This window comes from Nicotiana tabacum, chromosome 19 (assembly GCF_000715075.1).
Source record: "Nicotiana tabacum cultivar K326 chromosome 19, ASM71507v2, whole genome shotgun sequence".
NCBI lineage: Eukaryota > Viridiplantae > Streptophyta > Magnoliopsida > Solanales > Solanaceae > Nicotiana > Nicotiana tabacum.
This window is the reverse complement of record NC_134098.1, coordinates 141,436,081-141,458,379: the sequence shown is the minus strand read 5'-3', so window position 1 is coordinate 141,458,379 and position 22,299 is coordinate 141,436,081. Positions and strand designations below refer to the sequence as shown.

At 39.1% G+C, this 22,299-nt stretch overlaps 4 protein-coding genes across 5 annotated transcripts; all 4 read left to right on the top strand.

The window, feature by feature from the left end:
- Positions 1-3,674: 3,674 nt before the first annotated feature.
- LOC107793372 (non-specific lipid-transfer protein 1-like) lies at positions 3,675-4,439 on the top strand. Its single transcript, XM_016615713.2, has 2 exons — positions 3,675-4,091; positions 4,188-4,439. Exons 1-2 carry the CDS (start codon positions 3,754-3,756, stop codon positions 4,195-4,197), a joined length of 348 nt encoding a protein of 115 aa, XP_016471199.1. The 5' UTR covers positions 3,675-3,753; the 3' UTR covers positions 4,198-4,439.
- A 10,082-nt stretch (positions 4,440-14,521) lies between these two features.
- LOC107793381 (uncharacterized) lies at positions 14,522-16,931 on the top strand. The gene is made up of 3 exons (XM_016615725.2): positions 14,522-14,823; positions 15,240-15,530; positions 16,135-16,931. The coding sequence occupies exons 1-3, from the start codon at positions 14,716-14,718 to the stop codon at positions 16,720-16,722; spliced, it is 987 nt and encodes a 328-aa protein (XP_016471211.1). The 5' UTR covers positions 14,522-14,715; the 3' UTR covers positions 16,723-16,931.
- Positions 16,932-17,062: 131 nt separating this feature from the next.
- On the top strand, positions 17,063-19,735 carry LOC107793364 (pentatricopeptide repeat-containing protein At2g44880). The gene has a single exon (XM_016615702.2). The coding sequence runs from the start codon at positions 17,438-17,440 to the stop codon at positions 19,247-19,249; it is 1,812 nt and encodes a 603-aa protein (XP_016471188.2). The 5' UTR covers positions 17,063-17,437; the 3' UTR covers positions 19,250-19,735.
- A 41-nt stretch (positions 19,736-19,776) lies between these two features.
- LOC142173319 (uncharacterized) lies at positions 19,777-21,455 on the top strand. Of its 2 annotated transcripts, none has more exons than XM_075238793.1 (4): positions 19,777-20,090; positions 20,422-20,533; positions 20,753-20,813; positions 20,965-21,455. In XM_075238793.1, the coding sequence occupies exons 1-4, from the start codon at positions 19,925-19,927 to the stop codon at positions 21,295-21,297; spliced, it is 672 nt and encodes a 223-aa protein (XP_075094894.1). In that variant the 5' UTR covers positions 19,777-19,924; the 3' UTR covers positions 21,298-21,455. The 2 variants fall into 2 exon arrangements, with proteins under 2 accessions (XP_075094894.1, XP_075094895.1); XM_075238794.1 differs by lacking the exon at positions 19,777-20,090 and adding an exon at positions 20,172-20,239.
- The last annotated feature ends 844 nt before the right edge of the window (positions 21,456-22,299 follow it).

Here is a 22,299-nt window from a genome sequence, read left to right as displayed (position 1 = left end):
TGCCCAGTGCTTTCGCACATGCGGACAAAATTCTCGCACCTACGGTCCCGCATCTGCGAAAATTAGTTAGACCAGCTGCCTTCGCATCTGCGAGCCTTGGACCGCATCTGCGCCTTCGCAGGTGTAGGAAATTCCATCGCACATGCGCGCCTGCCCGCACCTGCTCCCTTCCTCACGCTTTTGCGCAAGCGCTTCTGCGTAACATGAGCCGCATCTACGGCATCACACCTGCAGCGAATTTCTCATAGGTGCGATTACACCAGAAGACAGAAAGTTTTCCCAGATTTCTTCTAAGTCCGAATTTGATTCATTAACCATCCGAAACCCTCGGGACCTTAACCAAATATACCAACATGTCCTAAAATATTTTACGAACTTGCTCGCGCGATCAAATTTCCCAAATAACACCTAAAACTACGAATCGAACCCCAAATTAAAGGAAATTTTTAAGAAAACTTTAAAACTTATATTTTCACAACCGGACGTCCGAATCACATCAAATCAACTTCGTTTCTCACCAAATTCGGCAGACAAGTCATAAATATTATAGTGGACCTATACCGGGCTCCAGAACCAAAATACAAATCCGGTGTCAATAAATCCAACATCAGTAAATTTTTAAAAATCATTAAGCTTTCAAACTTTTAATTTTTCATCAAAATTCCATATCTCGGGCTAGGGACCTCGGAATTTGATTCTGGGTATACGCCCAAGTCCCAAACCACGATACGGACCTACCAAAACTGTCAAAATACTGATCCGAGTCCGTTTGCTCAAAATATTGATCAAAGTCAACTCAGTTGAGTTTTAAAGCTCTAATTCACATTTTAATACATTTTTCACATAAAAATTTTCTGGAAAATTTTACGGACTGTGCACGCAAGTCGAGTAATGATAAATAGTACTTTTTGAGGTCTTAGAACATAGAATTAGTTATTAAATTTAAAGATGATATTTTGGGTCATCACACCAATGCCACAAATAAGAATTTTCTTCGCACGAAAATTCTTTTCTACGGCCTTTCGATCAGCGTCATTGAATTCCTTCCTTGTCTTGGGAATGGCTACAGCTGGGTCGCCAAGGTTCTTGGTAGGGACAAAGTGTCTGTCATATATGACATCTCATAGCTCAGAATCTTCAGCCATGATGAAGTCGTGCATCGTAGTTTTCCATCATCCGTAATAATGTCCATTTAACCTAGGTGGTTTGTAAGTAGACTGGCCTTCTTCGAAGTTTGGAGGAGCAGCCATAAGGATCCTTTCTAGGTGTTAACCTGATAGAAAGAACCTGTTCTGATACCAATTGATAGAATATAAGAGTCCACCAAACTCTATAGAGAACCAGGTTCTCTATCGGTTCCACTGGAACACACGCACACAGCAGTAAGTAAATGACTAGAGAAATTTTATGTGGAAAATTTCCAGCTCAACGGGATTAAAAACCACGACCTACCCTAGGATTTCAACTTCACTACTGAGAAACTTTTAGATTAGAACCTATGCAACCTAGGAATTAACCTCTTAATCCCTCACTAACTTGTAATACTCTATTATAAGCCACTTTGTAATAACTCTATTACAAAGACTTTACAACTCGACTAACTCTAGCCAAGACTCAAACGCAAAGGTTTAAGGTTTACAAAGAGTTTCCTAAAGAATACTTCTAAACAAGCTAAGTAGGAAATACAGTTTAAGAACTATTACAAAGTTACAACTCAACTAAGGACATACAATGACTTGCTGTGGGGAACTGGTCCGTAGTAGTGTTGTTCTTTGTTCTTGATGCACTTGAGAATTGATTGCTTGATGATCAATGACCGTAAGAGTGCTTGGATGAATTCTCTAAGTAACCAGTGATTTGTTTTTACCTTCTTTGATGTCAATAATGCATTTGTGACATCACTAGAATGATGTAAGCAAGGTAGGTAAAAGACACTCCCCATAAAGTTGACTGCTGCACTGTTTCTGCACTGTAGCATGTGCAGGCAGCAACTTTACAGCTGGGGCAGTTGACTTGTACAGTTTCCTCGGGAAACAATAGTTATATGTTCCCTCTGTTGTTCCTCTGACTCTGAAGAGTCGAAGCATATTCCAAGTTGGAACCTTTCGATCTTAAGGTCTTGAGGATATGTAATTGGTTCCTTATCTGGTTCTTGACAATAAGTTTATTAGGTCATCAAAACATAAAGCAAAGTACTTGTAACTTATCAAAAGGTGAAACCTCATCAATGCTAGCATATAGCCGTTCATTATCCGTGAAAGAAAAATAGAAATATATGCACTTTTTTTGTCACGTCAATATTATTTTGGAAGCTGATTTTTCATTTTTTCTTTATTCTCACCCACTGTTTTAAAAGGCGTGGGCGTAAGGCGAAGCGTTTTACATATGCCTCAGCGAGGCGTAAGCCCCGAGACACGGGACGTAAGCCCCATGAGTATTTATAACCATGTAAAATTTAAAAATTGAAGAAAACTATAAATATGTAAAAAAATATATACATAGATGTTCTATATCCCCACAAAAAACTAGTCAAAATAATCTATTATACGCTACTTACAAGCACAAGTAACTTGAGTCGAAAAGAATAAAGTTTTCTAGACGGAGGAACAATAAGGATGACTAACCTACAATTTGAACTCGCTGTTATGAAAGAGAATAGAGTTCTCTTTAAATAAAAAGGTCTTGACTTTTAAATTTAATACATTTCAGTTCCTTTTTAAAATTTTTGAGTAATTACAAGTTGACTTTTGAGAATTTGGGTATTATATGAAGGACTTATTCAACAAATTTTATTTTAATTTGAAAAAGTCTCTGGGTCTTACGCCTCAATACAAAAATCCGCTTCAAACGCCCGGGCGTACGGCTGGGCGCGCCCCGAATTACTGAGCGTATGCCTCTCGAGACTTTCGCCCCACACCATCACCTAGGGGCATTTTTGATACGCCTCGCCCCAAGGCTCCCTCCGGGACTCGTCCCGAAATTGTCTTTTAAAACACGGTTCTCACCCACCTAAGGAGTATCCAACGTCTACGTGCAAGTTAAGGTTATCAAACTGGCAAGTATAGAGGGTAATTAGGACTAAAAATAGTTCGCCGAATAATCAAATTTCCATGTTTAGGGAATCCCCAGGAACTATGCCAATTTTAGTTATTTCCTTATGCAACAAATCAGAAATAACATAACAAGGAACAAAACAGCTGATATAACATACTAACAAACATTACCAAAACCAAGGACAGCTTATGTTTCTCGGCGCCAACAACAACATACAACATACCCTATATTATCCCACACCGAGGGTGTAGGGACAGCTAGTATGTACGCAAACCTTACCCCTACCTTGTGAGGATAGAGAGGTTGTTTCCAATAATGTTCTTATATATACCGGCCTCTTAAAACTCTGTCTGTCCATCTACAAGGGCAATCAAGAAAAAACACTATTTCCTCAGTTCAAAAAATCATCGATTTTCTTACACAAAGATGAAGCACCATCAATACCTGCAAATAACCGTCATAACATGTAAGTCTATTTGTTCCGTTCATCTGCAACAAATCAGGAAATGACATAACAAGGAAACAAAAATCCAAAAAGAGATAACTGATATTACCACAGCAAAGAACAAACTTACTTTTCTTAGCACTTATCATATTCCTATATATACCACCCTCTTAAGATTGCCTAGCCAATCAAGATTGCCTCAGTTTGCACCTCAAAACCATCCATTTTCATACACGAAAAAAACTGAAGCAAAGATGAAGGGAATCATCATTTCAGTCATTGCGGTGTTGGCTATGATTCAGCTCATGTTTGAGCCAGGACAAGCTCTCACTTGTGGACAAGTGGACGCTTCTTTAGCACCATGTATCCCTTACCTTACTCAGGGCGGTGATCCGAGTGCAGCTTGCTGCAGTGGGGTGAAAAGCCTAAAAGGATTGGCTCAAACCACAGCTGACAAAAGGGCAGCTTGCAATTGTGTCAAGGCTGCTGCTAATCGGTACGCGAACCTTAAAGATGATGCAGCTCAAGCTCTTCCCACCAAGTGTGGTGTCACTATGGATATCCCTGTCTCCAGAAATGTTAACTGTGATATGTAAGTTACTCTTTTTATGCATTTAGATACAAGTTTCACTTCAAAATTGTCTCTCTTTTACTGACTTAATATTCTTTTCCTATTTTTGGTGGACAGCATCAGTTAAAAAACAGGAGGAGCAATGATCATCTGCCAGAAAATAAAGAATTGGATGACTTCTGAGTGAATTAATCCTTTGTAGCATTTCGTTTGCCTTTGTTGTACTTTTCTTGTATCTGTAAAATAATGGTATCTGATAGCCATAGCCTGTAATCAGAGAACCAATTTTCAGTGCTTGAAGCTTTATCAAGCTTTATGGTGTAGTTCCAAAAGTAAGCACAGTAGCAATTATATTTATGTTCCTCGACACTTCCATTCCTTCTGTTCAAATTATATGATGGTATTTAACTAGGTATGAAATATAATAAAGAAAGAAAGAAGGATTTTTGACACATATCAAAAGTAAATTATAGGACTTATGGTATTAAATATGTCATGATATTTTTATAGCTATAAAAGTATATCATTAAAAATAAAATGAGAAGTTTAAAGTTCTCATATAAATATGTGTCGTTCTTTTTTAAACATATTAAAAGAAAATAGTGTCATATAAAATAAAATCTAGAGAGTAGTTAATCAATTTAAAAGAGGAAAATATGTGATTATTACTTTTTTAAAAGAAAAAATTAAACAAACGTGTTTAATGGAGTAAAAGGCAGGGGGAGTTTTCTCTTTAATTTGAAAAAGATTACTATGAAGAAATTGAAGAACATAAGAAAGTAGAAAGGACCGTCGGATTGAACAAACTCAAGAAAAGGATTAATACCCTCTTCAATTGACTGAATTTGGTAAACTTTACCTACTCAGTACTCACAAAACTATGGTCGTTCACGTTGAAATACGGCCTTGTGGATGTTTCTCTTTATGTCATGCAATACTTCCCTTTAGAAAAGATGCAGCTGAAAAATGGAACCATTGTATGAAAACAAAAGGCATTTATTACTTCTTTAAAATTCACCACTCGTAAAATGTTAATTAAGTTAGACGATTAATTAGGCTGAGATAAAAGATAATTTAAAGAAAAACTCTAATAATTAAAGTTATGAAATAGTTTATTTTAAGAGGTACGCAAAAATCTTAAAGGACAAGTAATATTAATCTAATGTAGTATAATCCCTCTGTCTCAAATTATCTGTCGCGATTTCTAAAAATAGTTGTCTCAAATTATTTGTCATTTTAGAAGTTCAAGAATAAATTAATTAATTTTTTTCTTATTCTACTCTCAATATTAATTGTTCTTGAAGACTACAAATACCTTAATTATGAGTAAGTATTAAATGAAGAGATATTATATCTTAAGATATAAATAAGGGTAAAATAAGAGTTTTTAGTCAAAATTATCCCTTATCTTTAAGAGTATGTCTAACTTTGTCCTTTAACTATTTTCCTGGGAATCTTTAGTCCCTTAAGTTTGCTAAAGTGATGCACCTTTAATCCTACTAATAGAATTGGTTAAAAACTAACGGTGACTATCACCATACGACATGCCAATCACGTAACTCTTGTTAAAAGCCTACCAGTGAAACAACTAAACCCATTCCCGATTTTTCATATTTCATAGTCACCATTCACCCTACACCTCTGAAGAAAAGCTTGTATTAAAGAAAAATGCAAGAAAATCTTAAGAAAAATTTATGTTGTCCATCTATACTCATACAAAGACTCTACTTCAACTTATTTCTACACAAACAACCTATTGTTATAGAATCTGGACTAGGCGACGATACTAACATCCATATATGGGCGTGTGAAATTTTTAAATCAAAGAAAATTTTGAAAAAGGAAAGCGAGATTGCATACAAAATTAGTGCTACAATCTCATTCAAATAAACTCATCAATAAACACAGAGAAAACACACACAAAATGCAAACAATAAATATTCATCAATGGCAGTATCACGTCTTCAATGGAATTGTCAATTGTCATGCCATGGTATCATCAAACTCCGACTGCCATCTCAATTTAATCCATGTTGTCGCTTCGATCGAATCCAATCCGCAGGTTTCCTTGGATATTCAATTTTCTTTTCGATTCTCCGCTCAATGAAGCTTTTCTTCATCGGAATAGGGTTCTGACGGGCTGAATTAGGGTGAGGAATAAGGAAACCTGTTTATGCTTACTGCTTGTCTTTATTTCTTTTACTGGTCACATGAGATGCTTATGGAATCACCATTAGTTTTTACGAGAGTTAACCAAATTTTATTAGTAGGAATAAAGGTGCTCCATTTTAGCAAACTAAGGGATTAAAGATGCTCGGGGGAATAGTTAAAGGACAAAGTTAGACCTACTCTCAAAGATAAGGGATAATTTTGTAAGGTCCCGTAAAATTTTTCCTAAAAATTGGGGTTCCGTGATGTCGGGGTAGGCGTAGAGGTTAATAATAATAGAAATGCACTAGAAAGTGAAGGAAAAATCTAGGCAGAAGAAATGCACTTCTGCGGCCCACTATGCGGCTGCAGAATCAATCTACGAACCGCATAATGGTCGCAGAGTGAGACAATCTTTTAGGCCAATTTTGATATCATTTTCGTGGCTCATTATGCGACCGCAAAACCATTTCACGGGCTGCACTCTAATCGCATATCCGGCTTTGAGATTTTTTGAAGGGAGGTTCTGCGGCGCATTATGCGACTGCAGAATAGGTCTGCGGCGCATTATGCGACCGCAGAACAGGTCTGCGGGCCGCATAGTGACCGCAGACCCAGGTAGATATTTTTTTTCTAGTTTTTGGCACCAAATTATGCGGTCGGTATGCGGATCGCATATCCATTCTGCGGTCGCATATCTTTTTCCGAGGTTTTATTTTTGAATTTTTATAATCCGGCCCTACTTCGTTATATATACGCAAAGGACCATATTTTGAGCAAAAAACTGATATTTTGAGGGTGAGAGAGTGCCCTAGAGTGGGAGAGAATTCTTCAATAATTTATTCATCAAGTCTTGCTCAAATCTTGGAAGATTAACAAGGATAACTCACTAGGTCTTCATCCTAGAAGGTAAGACTTTATACCCTAGCCCTTAATTTTGAAATTTATCTAAGAATGGGTAATTAGCAAGACAATTCTTGGGTATGTGAGTTATTTATTTTGCATGCATATGTTATCAAAGGGTGTAGGAAGATTGTGAGCTAAAAATGGTAAAGAGTGAGTTGTGGGATAATGGAATTCTCCATAAAAGGACCTTGAAACCTTAATGCACACCTAGTATTTGATAAAATGCTCAAATGAGCTAGAACCATGATCATCTTCCTAATTTTGGTTTAATTGGTCATATTTCTCTTTGTAGAGTGCGCCGGTTTGTACAGGGCCTTAGCCCCTTGGCTATTAATAAGGCCTCCACAGCTGCCTTGAATACCGATATGAGCTATGGTAAGATGGTAGAATTTGCTCAAGCCACAAAGACCCGTAAATTGAAGAAAAGAATGGAGCATCAGAGTAACAGCAAGGCCCGTCCGCGGGCAACTTAGGTGGTGGTAGGTAGGCATTCAGGGGAGGGTCATCAGTACCATCTCAATCATTCGCTTAGTCTTAGATGAGTGCACAGTCATCTGGACCCAGTCAAGGCAATAGGGGACCCCACCAGCAGGGTCGGCCCGACAAAAGGTTTCAGCAACGGAGGCTCCCATGCCCTAAGTGTGGGAGGATGCACTTTGGGACATATTTCATGGACCTACTTATATGCTATGGGTGCGGTGTGAGGGGTCACATTCATAGGGATTACCGCTCGTCCCGTCGAAACATGGGCAGAGGTACGGCGCAACCAGCTAATACTGCAGCTACTACATCCACAGCACCTCCAGCTCGAGGCACCCGAGCACCCATAGGGCGTGGTGCAGCTAGGGGTGGTGCACAGAATTCGGGAGGACCCAGCAGATTTTATGCTATGCGGAGGCGTCGGGATTTAGAGACTTCTCCAGATGTTGTCACAGGTATATTGTCTGTCCAATCCCATGATGTATATGCTCTTATTAATCCCGGTTCCACTTTATCATATGTCACTCCTTATGTTGCTATGGAATTTGGGATAAAACCGGAATAACTTCATGAGTCGTTCTCTGTGTCTACTCCGGTTGGTGAGTCTATTGTGGCTGCACGGGTTTATAGGGGTTGCGTTGTTACGGTGCGTGGTCGGGACACCGTGGCCGATCTTATTGAATTTAGAATAGTCGATTTTGATATGATAATGGGGATGGATTGGATTTATTCTTGTTTTTCCAAGCTTGATTGCCGAATCAGGACTGTTAGGTTCGAATTTCCAAATGAGCTAGTTATTGAGTGGAAGGATGATGATGTAGTGCCGAAGGGTAGGTTTATTTCTTACCTTAAGGCCACGAAAATGATCAACAAGGGGTGTATTTACCATTTGGTCTAGGTTATGGACACCGATGTCGAGGTGCCTACACTCGAGTTTGTACCAGTTGTGAATGAATTTTCAGAGGTCTTTACTGATGAGCTCCCTGGGATTCTGCCAGACAGGGAGATTGATTTTGGGGTTGATGTGATGCCAGGCACGTAGCCTATATCTATTCCGCCTTACAGGATGGCACCAGCAGAATTGAAGGAGCTAAAGGAACAATTGAATGATTTGTTAGAGAAGGGTTTCATCCGACCGAGTGTGTCACCATGGGGCGCACCGGTTCTCTTTGTGAGGAAGAAAGATGGATCACTGAGGATGTGTATTGACTACCGACAGCTAAACAAAGTCACAATCAAAAACAAATACCCATTACCAAGAATTGATGATTTGTTTGATCAGTTACAGGGTGCTAGGTACTTCTCTAAAATTGATTTACGGTCCGGGTACCACCAATTAAAGATCGGGGAGCAGGATATTTCGAAAACAGCTTTCAGGACCCAGTATGGGCACTTTGAATTTCTGGTAATATCTTTGGGCTAACAAATGCCCCGACGACTTTCATGGATCTTATGAATAGGGTTTTCAAGCCTTTTCTTGATTCCTTTGCGATAGTGTTCATTGATGATATTCTTGTGTATTCACAAGGTCGAGAGGACCATGCCGATCATCTCAAGTCAGTTTTGCAGACTCTTCATCAGCACCAATTGTACGCAAAATTTTCAAAATGTGAATTTTGGCTCGAATCTGTCACATTCTTGGGTCATGTCGTCTCCAGAGAAGGAATTGAGGTTGATCCTCAGAAAATTGCATCTGTGAAGAATTGGCCGAGGCCTACAACCCTAACAGAGATTCACAGTTTTTTTGGCTTATCAGGGTATTACAGGAAGTTTGTGGAGGGGTTCTCTACTCTTGCCTCTCCGTTAACTAAATTGACTCAGAAAGCGGTTAAGTTCCAATGGATTGATGCTTGTGAAATGAGCTTCGAGGAGTTGAAATCAAGATTGACTATGGCACCGATGTTGACCTTACCAGAGGGTGTAGATGGATTTGTGGTATATTGTGATGCTTCAAGAATTGGGCTTGGGTGTGTATTAATGAAACAGGGCAAGGTGATAGCTTATGCTTCCAGGCAACTCAAGAATCATGAAAAGAATTATCCAACACATGACTTAGAACTTGCGGCGGTAGTTTCTGCATTAAAGATTTGGCGTCATTATTTGTATGGGGTCCATGTGGATGTATTCAAAGACCACAAGAGTCTTCAATATATTTTCAAATAAAAGGAGTTGAATCTGAGGCAAAAAAGATGGCTTGAGTTACTCAAGGATTACGACATCGATATTATGTATCACCCGGGGAAACCCAATATTGTGGCGGATGCTCTTAGCCGGAAATCTATGGGTAGTTTGGCTCACTTGGAGGCTTGTCAAAGGACGTTGGCTAAGGAAGTTCATCGATTGGCTAGTTTGAGAGTTCGTCTTGCGGACTCTAATGAAGGAGAGGCAATTGTATAAAATAGGGCTGAATCATCGCTTGTTGTGGAAGTCAAAGAGAAGCAATACAACAATATCCATTTTTGGTGTAATTGAAGGAGGGGATTAAAAAACATAAAACTATGGCTTTTACTCTTGGCATGGATGATGGTACACTAAGGTACCAAGGGAGGCTATGTGTTCCAAATATAGATGATCTCCGGGAAAGAATCATGACCGAGGCTCATACTTCTAGGTATTACGTGCACCTAGGTTCTACAAAAATGTATTATGATCTCAAGGAAGTCTATTGGTGGAATGACATGAAAAGGAATGTGGCGGACTTTGTGGCAAGGTGTCCGAATTGTCAACAAGTAAAGGCCGAATACCAACAGCCTGGTGGGTTGGCACAAAATATAGAAATTCCAATGTGAAAGTGGAAAATGATTAATATGCATTTTGTGGTAGGATTACCACGCACTCCGCGCAAGTTTGACTCAATTTGGGTGATTGTGGATCGGCTCACAAAATCAGTACATTTTTTGCCAGTTAAATCTACCGATACAATGGAATACTATGATTAGTTGTATATTAAGGAAATAGTCAGGCTATATGGTACTCCGATTTCTATCATTTCTGATCGAGGGACTCAGTTCACGGCAAATTTTTGGAAGAAATTTCAGCAATGTTTGGGTACTCTGGTGAATCTTAGTGCAGCCTTCCATCCACAGACCGACGGGCAAGTAGAGCGGACTATTCAGACGCTTGAGGACATGTTGTGTGCTTCTGTTATCGACTTCAAGGGTAACTGGGATGATTATTTTCTACTCATAGAGTTTGCTTATAACAACAGCTTTCATGCGAGTATTCAAATGGCACCACTTGAGGCATTATATGGTAGGAGATGTAGATCTCTCATTGGGTGGTTCAAGATTGGGGAAGCAGAGTTGATAGGGCCAGACCTCGTGCATCAGGCTATGGAAAAAGTTAAGATTATTAAGGAGCGGTTGAAGACTGCTCAGAGTCGTCAGAAGTCCTATTCGGATGTTCGTCGTAGGTATTTGGAGTTCAAAGAAGATGATTGGGTATTCTTGAAAATTTTCCCCATGAAAGGTGTAATGCGATTTGGTAAGAAAGGGAAATTGAGTCTGAGGTATGTCGGACCGTATAGAATCATTCAGAGGATCGGTGAGGTAGCGTACAAGCTTGAGCTACCACCTGAGATATCATTAGTGCACCTGGTATTCCATGTGTCTATGTTAAAGAAGGTAGTTGGAGATCCGTCAGCTATTGTGCTGGTTGAACTATTGAGGTTAATGAAGAACTGTCATATGAAGAAATTCCAGTTGCCATTCTTGATAGGCAAGTTCGAAAGTTGAGGAATAAATAAATTGCCTCTGTGAAGGTGTTGTGGAGAAACCAGCAAGTTGAAGAGGCTACTTAGGAGGCCGAGGAAGAGATGAAAAAGAAGTATCCTTACTTGTTTGTATAAACTATGTGACGTTTTTATAAAACTGTCGCCTATGGATTCTTGTATCACTTGTTCAGTTAATGTAAAAGTGTTTTTTTCTAAATATATTGTATGTGAGGCCATAGTTGGTATTGTTATGAGTTATGTTACGTCATTGGTTTATGTTTATGTTTTAAGGATGTGTTTCTGGGGCTCTCTGACAGATGGATAGGCCTAGTTACAGGGGAAACTCTGGCGAAAATTTTGAAAATTTAGGGAGTTAGTCAAATTTGGGGCTAATGGTGTGTGGTATGAAAAAAGCTGAGTTGCATAAGATGCTAATAGTGAACCTTGGCCCTCATTCGAGGACGAATGATCTTAAGTAGGGAAGGATGTAAGGCCCCATGAAATGTTTCCTAAAAATCGGGGTTCTGTGATGCTAGGGTAGGCGTAGAGGTTAATAATAGTAGAAATTCTTTGCTCGACGCAGTTCGGACTTTTTGGGTTGAACAATGCACTGGAAAGTGAAGGAAAAATTTGGGCAGAAAAAATGCACTTCTGCGGCCCACTATGCGGCCGCAGAATCACTCTGCGGAACGCATAATGGTCGCAGAGTGAGACAGTCTTTTGGGTCATTTTCATGTCATTTTGGCGGCTCATTATGCGACTGCAAAATTATTTCGCGGGCCACACTCTGATCGCATATCCGGCTTTGAGATTTTTCGGAGGGAGGTTCTGTGGCACATTATGCGACCGCAGAACAGGTCTACGGGCCGCATAGTGATAGCACACCCAGGCAAATTTGTTTTTCCAGTCTTTGGCACCAAATTGTGCGGCCGGTATGCGGACCGCATATCCATTCTGCGGTCGCATATGCGATCGCATATCCTGTTCCGGGGCTTCATTTTTGTGTTTTTATAACCCGACCCTACTTTGTTATATATACGCAAAGGACCATATTTTGAGCAAAAATCTGATATTTTGAGGATGAGAGAGTGCCCTAGAGTGGGAGAGAGTTCTTCAACAATTCATTCATCAAGTCTTGCTCAAATCTTGGAAGATTAACAAGGATAACTCACTAGGTCTTCATCCTAGAAGGTAAGACTTTACACCCTAGCCCTTAATTTCAAAATTTATCTAAGAATGGGTAATTAGCAAGACAATTCTTGGGTATGAGAGTTGTTTATTTTGCATACATGTGTTATCAAAGGGTGTAGGAAGATTGTGAGCTAAACATGATAAAGAGTGGGTTGTGGGATGATGGAATCCTCCATAAAAGGACCTTGAAACCTTAATGCACACCTAGTGTTTGATAAAATGCTCAAATGAGCTAGAACCATGATCATCTTCCTAATTTTGGTTCAATTTGTCATATTTCTAAAATAGATTGAAGTTGCTAAGAATTTCGGAATATTTTATAGTTTAAGGAAGCTAAATTGAGGTATGTTGGCTAAACCCTGCTTTAAGAATTGGAACCCTAATATCTTTGTAAGTTCCAAGATATTTATTACAAGTTGAATATTCCGAATAAGTTTTGTGACAAAGATATATGTTTAATTTGTGTTTCAAATGCTCTCATGATATTATATTATAAATTGAGGATGTGTTCCAAACTATGGAATGTGTATCTACATGTTATGATTCCAAGTCGTGATTTATGTGGAAAACTATTATGCTAAATTGTGTAGAGAATATGATTGGGGTTACACCTCCACCCGAATATATTAGGATGAGGCGGCAGGGCCACTTTGTGTATGATTTTGGTATTGTTGTTGCACCACCACCCATATATATATATATATTGGGGTGAGACGGCATGGCCGCTTTGTGTAGGTATTGGTATCGTTGATGCATTTTCACCCGCATATGTTGGGGTGAGGCGGTGGGGCCGCTTTGTATGAAAATGGGTATTGTGTTTACACCTCCACCCGCATACATTGGGGTGAGGCGACAGGGCCGCTTGAGTAAGAGTTTTGGTATTGTGTTTACACCTCCACCCGCTTTGCCGGGGCACTGTATCTTTAATGGATGCAGGTGGTTCCACAACGGAGGATATTGAACAGTGATAGCAGTGTTCATTCCTCCCAGCTGACTTGGTGAGTCCCATCTCATTCCAGAGTTGTGCATCTTTTATTTCGTATGAGGTATCGTGTTTTGAGGTATAGCCGGAGCCTTGTTGCCGGCACTATCATTACACTCTTTGGTATTTTTAGAGGCTCCGTAGACTAAGTGTAGGTTGTATATGGGTGTTGGGAATGTTAAACAAATTGTGTTATGATTAAATCACTCGTTCCACTTTGAACCATGAAGGTGTGTGTGCATGTTTTTGAGAATTATTAAATGAGGTTACTAATGAAATGATTTAGTATTGTGTACATGATCTCCCTACTGTCTAATTAACGAAAATATGTATTATCCTTATTCATGGATGAGTTTGGGTAGAAGGAAATCTAATAGGTTTGCTCGACCGGGTTCACTCGGTTGAGCGCCGATCACGCTCCCCGAGTTTGGGGCGTGACAAATTTTGGCTAAAAACTCGGTAAAACAGTCTAAAACCTTTCCTATTTATTATTTTCTTAAGGGGCGTGTAAAAGAGAAACACAACATATAATTTGGAGACGGAAGGAGTAGTACTTCACCTGCTCCCTCCCCGTGTCCACTAGCGCTCCTGTCCAGAGCGAAGAAAAGAAGGCGAAAAAGCGGGTAAGCCAACAGCCAAGTGAACCGGGCGAGGCACTCGAAGAAAGGGGGCACATTGAGCAAGTACAAGAAATTGGACCCGCTCCGCTTTCTTAAAAAGTATTCTATGTTCTCCAACTTATGTTGCGAAACTCGAATTTCGAAGAGTCAAACATCTTGATTTTGAACGTGAATTCGGATATAAAATCTTTAAGTTTTTTGAAATAAAATTTACATATTTGAAAAGTACGTAAAATGTATTATAAGTCACAATAGTTAATAATTCAAAATATATATAAAAAAAGTGAAAAAAATTATTCGGCTCTCGAAATTCGAACTCCGCCACATAAATTGGGACGGGGATTAGTAATTAAGAAAAACAATTGGAATGCAAATTAATGTATATAAATTGTTCAAAGACACCCTCTGTGTTTTATTTCGTCACATTTAGTCCCACCTTGTTCCAAGATTTTGCTGCCATTAGTCGAATCTTCCTCGACCCAAACTCGAGGGTTCTAGACCAGACCAACGCTGAAAACTGCAGATTCAGATTCCTTTGCCAATATTAACGAATTCTCCGTTAGCAATTCAATAGCATGGGCTAAAATTTGTAGCTCAGGTTTTCCCATGGATCGTTGGACAGGAATGTTGAAGGTGCCCATGAACACTAATAGCAGCACATATTATCGAGTTGCAGCTTCTCTTTGCCTTTCCGCTTCTACTAAATCACTCTCTGTAAGTTCTTAACAAACCCTAGACCCTGCAGAAAGTTCAATTAATCAAACACCCCACCTCCCAATCAAATACACTTCTTATTCTTTTTTATTTTAAGAACTGACTTTTTAACATTGTAGCTATTTGGATCAATCCATCAATCAATTGCGCCTCAATTCCAAATAAGTTGGGGTCGTTTATATAAATCCATTCAGCTATGTTTCGATTCCAAATTCGTTGGGGTCGTTTATATGTAGCTGTGTAGCAATGTTCACATAGGCGGAGTTATGTAGCTATGTAAATACTGAAAAAGGAAATTTTGATTTCCTGTATTAAAGTGATGGATATTTTAATTTGTGTAGCAGTAAAATTGCTTGCTTTATTGGTTTTAATGGAATCATCAGCTCTTATTGCCTTGCATTTTGTATGAGAGATAGGTACCTGTTGCAAATGCCATTTTTTTCAATGGAGATAAGGTTGAAGGGACAGGAAATCAAGTGATTGAGAGGCTATCTGACCTGCAAAAAATAGCTGAAATCTTGGTTTCAAAATTCGGGAAATCTATCAATGCTTGGGTTGTTGAGGCACCAGTTTTTAATGGGCCTTTTGCGGTTTATAAGGACTTTATCCCTTCTGTCAATGAATATGGAGAGCCAAAATCTTATGATGCAGATGGGTTCCCTGCTTCTTCCTCCATTGTCTTGCTTTTGTGGAATTGCCTGAAAGAAGTAATTATCTATTGCTCCAAGTACTTGACTTGCTTTCAGTATTCACAATGTATCACTTTTAGGTAAATATTACACTAATTTTCAATAGAAATCCTAAATAAGCCTTGGATCTAAGTGAAGTTTCTGACCATTTACTTGCAACCATCTAGTGAAAGAAGAAGTCTTTTGAGCTCTTTAGGCTAGATTCGCGCTAAACATGTTCGTGGGAAGACAGAGATGGTTGTGGAGGTCGTAGAGTCTATTCAGTCCGCTGTTGCAAAATCATAGGAGAAAGTACTTTGCCATTTGTGAAGAGTGTATTGGTTCTGTAATTCTCGCAAGAATACGTGATGAATTACCAATTTCTTTTTGCTATACTTCTTATGCAGCTTACATTAAGGCTATAACTTGCTTTTCTGGTGGCTTGTGAATATTCTTGTTCTATTTATGTGTTTATTTAATTTGACCTTGTTTGGCTTGTCCATATGCAGAATATTAGGAATGAAAGTGATATATTGCCTCTTTAAAGAGGGCGATTAGTACTTCTTCTTGCACATTTTTACATCACATGCAATGTTTTTCCATATTTCCAGTTGTTTAACAATCTACTCTACTGCCTTGGCAGGCAAAAAATGTCATTTCGGGGAAGGCAAAAGAGCCCTATCAAGCTGAAGTTTCTACATCATCTTCAAGTACACCAAGAACATTACTACTTGGATTTAGTAAGGGCGGTACTGTACTCAACCAGCTGGTTACTGAGCTTGGTTTTGCACCAGTCCAGTTCACTGAAGACGTATCGCTAGCAAATAAGAATGTGACAAATGGAGGATTTGCCTCCTTGAAACAAGATCAGATCATTCCAAATTCTAAGGATAGCTTCTTAAATAGCATAGCTGAATTCCATTACGTAGATGTTGGTCTAAACACAGAGGGAGCATATGTAACCAACCAAGATGTCATTGATAGAATTTCTGAGCGCCTCGTCCAAGGAGCCCCTGGAATTCGGTTTTTCCTTCATGGAACTCCTAGACAGTGGTGTGATGGCCGCAGGATTTGGATCCGGAAGGAGAAGGATGAGTTTTTTCGGCTGCTCAGAGGAGCAACTCGGAAGAATATGGGGAAATTGTATATACGTGAAAGATTATATTTTGGTAATAGGCTCCCTGAACTCCAGATACACTTTGAAATCATGGAGCATTTGGATGTGAGTTGAGTGTTTGTTCCTGATGAAATGCTTGTACTAAAATGTTGTCAACGTCCCGCAACTAGTCTAAGGCATCAATATGATTATGGCCTTTTTGCTCTGCGACTGTCATATATATTCGTATATGAATGTTGCAGTTCATGAATTTTATCATGTTTCTTTGTATACATTTCATACCTTTTTGTTTCCTTTTTTTTAATTAAAAAAAACAACCTTTGTGATGGTGGCTTTTTCTTTGGGGGGTTGGGGGTGGATAAAGAAGGACAATATATTTGTGTTTCAAATATTCTGAGACAGTGTCCTATCCAAAAAACATATTCTCAGATAGTGGTCTTTAGTTGGCTTAGTTTGGATTTGTTTTCAAAATAATGTTGGAAGAACTCGTTTTCTTAGATTGGTTTCCAAAAAATAATTACGTATTTGGGTTGAGTTTTGCGAAAAGTGATTTTAACCAATGTTACTGGTGAATTTGAATCTATCACTGGTACTGAAAGGTGCGATCTCGGGGTCAGTGAGTTGGTATTGAAGAGTGTAATCTAGTGGTTGGTATGGATTAAGCTTAAGCTACGATAAACAAAGTTATAAATTCTAAAGGACATACTACTAAGGACCTTATAGGTGGATGCCACAAATCATAATTGCCGTTATAAAATAGCGTGAATACATCCAAAGTTCTGCACAGCTGACTTTCCAAGACTACAATGTAACTCCCAAAACCCAGTCAATGAATTATAGAAACACCCATTGGCTATGGAGCACAATAGAGAGAAAATGTCATGCTTTGCTCCAACAAAGGAACTCCAAAGCCACCCTTCTCCGCATTCACGCCGTAATGCTTCGAAACGCCGTTGATAGTAACGTCAATCTCCTCACCAAACTCATTTCCAGCTTCTCCGTCAGCGACCCAGTAGCTGGAATCAGCCATGGACGCCGCGTGTTCGACACAAGTCCCCAAAAGGACGACACTTTCCTCAGTAACACCATGATAAAGTCCCACATGGGAGTTGGCCAATTCGCCGAATCAACACTTCTGTATAGAGATTTACTAAGACACACTAGTTTTGAACCGGACAATTACACGTTTTCTAGCCTTTCCAAGTGTTGTGGTGCAAGAGTAGTGTTGTGGGAAGGCTTGGAAGTTCATAATCATGTATTGAAGTATGGGTTTGTGTCGAATTTATTTGTGGCTACTTCCTTGGTTGATATGTATGGGAAGCTTGATGAAATGGGTTTTGCTAGGAAGTTGTTTGATAAAATGCTTGAGAGAAGTTCAGTCTCGTGGACAGCTTTGATTGGTGGTTATTTGAAGTGTGGAGGTATAGGTATTGCTGAAGGACTTTTTGATACAATGCCTGAGAAAGATGTAGCTGCATTCAATGTGATGATTGATGCTTACGTGAAGAAAGGAGATATGGTGTCAGCAAATAGATTGTTTGAGGCAATGCCGGAGAGAAATGTGATTTCTTGGACTAGTATGATCGATGGGTACTGCAGTAATGGTAGTGTAAGTGAAGCCAGGGTATTATTTGATGCAATGCCGGAGAGGAATTTATTCTCTTGGAATGCAATGATTGGTGGATACTGTCAAAACAAACAGCCGCAAGAGGCTTTGAAATTGTTTCACGAGTTGCAGACAGTGACGACATTGGAGCCGGATGATGTTACTTTTGTTAGTGTGCTACCAGCTATTGCTGATTTAGGTGCGTTAGATTTGGGTAACTGGGTTCACCAGTATGTGAAGAGGAAAAAATTAGATAGATCTTCAAATGTTTGCACTGCTTTGGTTGATATGTATGGCAAGTGTGGGGAAATTGCAAAAGCCAGGGAATTTTTCGATGAGGTAAAACTAAAAGAGACATCAAGTTGGAATGCTTTAATTAATGGATTGGCGGTCAATGGATCTGCTAAAGAAGCATTGGAGGTGTTTGAGGAGATGAAGAATAAAGGATACAAGCCGAATGAGGTTACTATTCTTGGTGTTTTGTCAGCTTGTAACCATGGTGGATTGGTGGAGGAAGGCAAGAAATGGTTTATAGCAATGGAGAATTATGGGCTTACTCCGCAAATTGAGCACTATGGTTGTCTAGTTGATCTCTTGGGGAGGTCAGGGTGTTTGGAGGAAGCCGAAAACTTGATCGAAACCATGCCTTATGAGGTCAATGGAATAATATTGAGTTCCTTTCTATTTGCTTGCGGTTATGCCAAAGATGTTACAAGGGCTGAGAAGGTGAAGAAAAAGGCAATTGAGATGGAACCGTGGAATGATGGAATCTACATTATGTTGAGGAACTTGTATGCCACCGACAAAAGGTGGAGTGATGTTGAAGACATTAAGGGCTGGATGAGGAGAGAAGGGGCAAAAAAAGAGGCAGGTTGCAGTACAATTGAAGTTAATGGTATGGTTTGGGAATTTTTAGCTGGAGATAAGATACATCCACAGTGTGAGGAAATACGTCTTCTATTGGAGCATTTGCGGTTGTACATGAGAGGTCAGGATACACCTTATAGTAATGATATTGGATTGGCTGAATTTTGAATGACGACCATCTTGCCAATACTACATGTGTTTCACAGCTTGTATATACTGGTGTTTTCCCACATATCTCAGATGTCAGCCTTGAGGTTAACGAATAACATGCACGACAATCAAGATGGGCACAAAGACCACAACCTATAAGGAGACATGATAAACACCCTTACCTTCCCGAAAACGGTGCGGTACTAATGTGGTGAACTGATTCTTTGTTAAGAGTGTAATTTATAAACTAAAGTTGTGAACCATAAGAAGAGCCTGCGGGGCGGAGGGAAACCAGTACTTGAATGCAGTACTTGAATGCAGGGGCGGAGGGAGAGTGTTGCATGCGGGTTCGGACGAACTCAGTAGCTTTTTGCTTAGACATTGTATTTATAGTAGAAAATCTATCAAATATAAATAAATAGTTAATTGCGAACCCAGTAGCTAACGAGCTATGGGTTCGGTTGCAAATTCATAACCCATAAATTTTAAATACTGGCTTCGCCTGAATGTCAGTGTTGGCTTGGAATCAGAAATGTCCGCTGCACAAGTATGGTTCTTTTGAAATTACTGTTGCATGATAAAGACAGAGCGTCATGTGGGAGTCCATCGTGTAGATTCCTGCTTAAGCTAAAGCTTGATAGAAGTCAAGAATCTACACCATTAGCTCCCACATGATGAAAGTTTGTAATTTTAATGTTGGAATCAGAATTGTCCCTGGCACAAGATATGGTTCTTTTGGGATTACTGTTGCATGGCAAAATTAGAGCATCATGTGAGAGCCCATCGTGTAGATTCCTGCTTAAGTCCAAGCTAAATCTTGATGAAAGTCAGGAATCAGATATAGCAAACCAATGGAAAGGTAGTTACTGGATTCTTTGCTTGCACACATCACCTAGACAGACAAACAAGGCATTCCTAGTCTTTCTTTATCGTTCTTTATATACTTTCATTGAATCTATTTGTTCATATTGGCAAAGATGGGTCTAATCATGAGCTTCATGGGAAAAGGTCAATCATCTTCACTTTCTTTTAAAACTTATACTTTTGCTAATCATCTCTATTCGTCACCTCGTATTTTCTGGGTTTCCCCTCATTCCCCCAAGTCAAGTTTCTTTGAGCATAGCTGTGTTTGTACATTTTATGTTCAGAAGGCAATGACATTTGTAAACCATAACCATTCAACTCTACAGGATTGCCAACACAGGTTATAGGTAAGGTGACGGGAAAATTTCATGAGTCTTTCGTGGATAAAAATATCACGGATTTTGAAGAGTTCCATCTGACAATTCTTGACATGTTCGTGTAAGATTCTTTGTCCAAAACTCTGATAAACTTATGTTGATACAACGAGCCTTAACTACCAAAGAAAAATGAAGATGCAATTGGCCTTATTTATAAATATATTATCATTTGGGTGTCTGACTAACTGCCAGCATCTGGTTTGTTCTTAGGATATTCCTAGCTAAATGAAACCATAAAACCATTATCCTTAGGTAACGCTGAAATTTCTTTTTTCCACAGCACTGTGAATGGTGCATTGCCTGGTAAGCACTGGATTGTGCCTTCGCGAGACAAAATTGAGGTCATTCTCTCTCTCTCTCTCTCTCTCTCTCTCTCTCTCTCTCTCTCTCTCTCTCTATATATATATATATATATATATATATATATATATATATATATATATATATATATATATAAACAACTGGTTCCTAATGCATCTTTAACAAATATAGGAGTGTTTTGAAAAGTGGAAGCAACTCGATGAAGAAGGCAAGAAGAAGAAGGTCCTAGAGTTCATGGAGAAGAACATAAAACTAAACAGGTTAGATCAGACTTCGCTCATCATTGGGCTGGCAACACCGCCTGCAGCAATGGCAGCCAAGAAAGCCGGTGAAGGTGTGCCTCAACTCAAATTTATTAAATCCATCCCCGACGTTCTGTTTGTGCCTGCTGCTACACTGGTGGCTCTTGCGTCAGTTAAGATTTCCAGAAAGATATTCCTCCAACAGGCAGCATCTGAAGACCGTCTAATTGAAAAAAACCATCCTGGAACATCGGATTCTTAAGCTTCGAGATGAAAATTTTCAATTGGTATACAAGTTTGTTTTACTGTTATTCAACCGTTCTTACCAGTCAAATGTAAAAAAAGAAACATCACATTTGACATGCATATAACAGTTGGAGATAATCAATAAAACCATGCACATTCTATGTATTCTCAAAATAAGGAATTAAACATGCTCTTTATTAGACGAACTGGTTTCAAACCATTCCTACCACTACCAGTCAAATATAGGGGAGTGTCTCATTATACCAAAAAATTCACAAATTTATGAAGGAAAGAGAACTTCCTCACACTTAGGCTTGTGACACATAGCGCGTTAACATACAGTGGTAAACCACAAGGTAAATTCAAGAAACTCTTCCAAGTTAAAAGGGACAAGGATAGTGCCCACCCTGACATGTGAACAGACCTCAAAATGAAAAGGGGTCACCTTTCTCGGCATCTTCTATTATAAAATAGCTCAGATGATGAGTGACAACTTAATGCTATGCCTACAAGAATATGACCACTAACATGTTTTCCCGTGAAACACATTTGCTAACCAAGGAGAATATACTCCCATATGCCCACATGAAACACATTCACATCCAATATAACACGTTGAAGATAAACAATTAATGGAATACAGAACAGCTGAAGTATTACTTTTGATTTAGAAGGATCAAACTGAAGTTCAGAGGTTAATAAGAAACAAAAAAAAAACTCAAGTATATCTAAGAGGGTTTGAATTCGTTTTGTTGATGGTGAGGTAGAGTTCACCTCTTTAATTTTGCAAAATGATTTCTTAACCACATCGTAGCTTTTAGAATGTACTCTGACTCCCTTCAACTTGTCAAACTATTGTGAGTTGAGTTGATTTCAGTCACAGCTCATCCTCCATTAATGGAGGTCTAAACGAGTAAGCTGAGTTTAAGGGAAGAAGGTGAACATTAGAGAGAGAATAGTTGGTGAGGAACTTTCTAGTATATTGAAAATGTAATTACAAAATCTGATATACATCACA

Bases quoted from the DNA above. Each gene is read 5' to 3' on its own strand.
- LOC107793372 (XM_016615713.2), top strand. From the start codon at position 3,754: ATGAAGGGAATCATCATTTCAGTCATTGCGGTGTTGGCTATGATTCAG.
- LOC107793381 (XM_016615725.2), top strand. From the start codon at position 14,716: ATGGATCGTTGGACAGGAATGTTGAAGGTGCCCATGAACACTAATAGC. The intron at 14,824-15,239 runs GTAAGTTCTTAA...TATGAGAGATAG, and splicing joins CTTCTACTAAATCACTCTCT to GTACCTGTTGCAAATGCCAT. The intron at 15,531-16,134 runs GTAATTATCTAT...CTGCCTTGGCAG, and splicing joins TGTGGAATTGCCTGAAAGAA to GCAAAAAATGTCATTTCGGG.
- LOC107793364 (XM_016615702.2), top strand. From the start codon at position 17,438: ATGAATTATAGAAACACCCATTGGCTATGGAGCACAATAGAGAGAAAA.
- LOC142173319 (XM_075238793.1), top strand. From the start codon at position 19,925: ATGTTGGAATCAGAATTGTCCCTGGCACAAGATATGGTTCTTTTGGGA. The intron at 20,534-20,752 runs GTAAGATTCTTT...TTTTTTCCACAG, and splicing joins ACAATTCTTGACATGTTCGT to CACTGTGAATGGTGCATTGC. The intron at 20,814-20,964 runs GTCATTCTCTCT...TAACAAATATAG, and splicing joins CTTCGCGAGACAAAATTGAG to GAGTGTTTTGAAAAGTGGAA.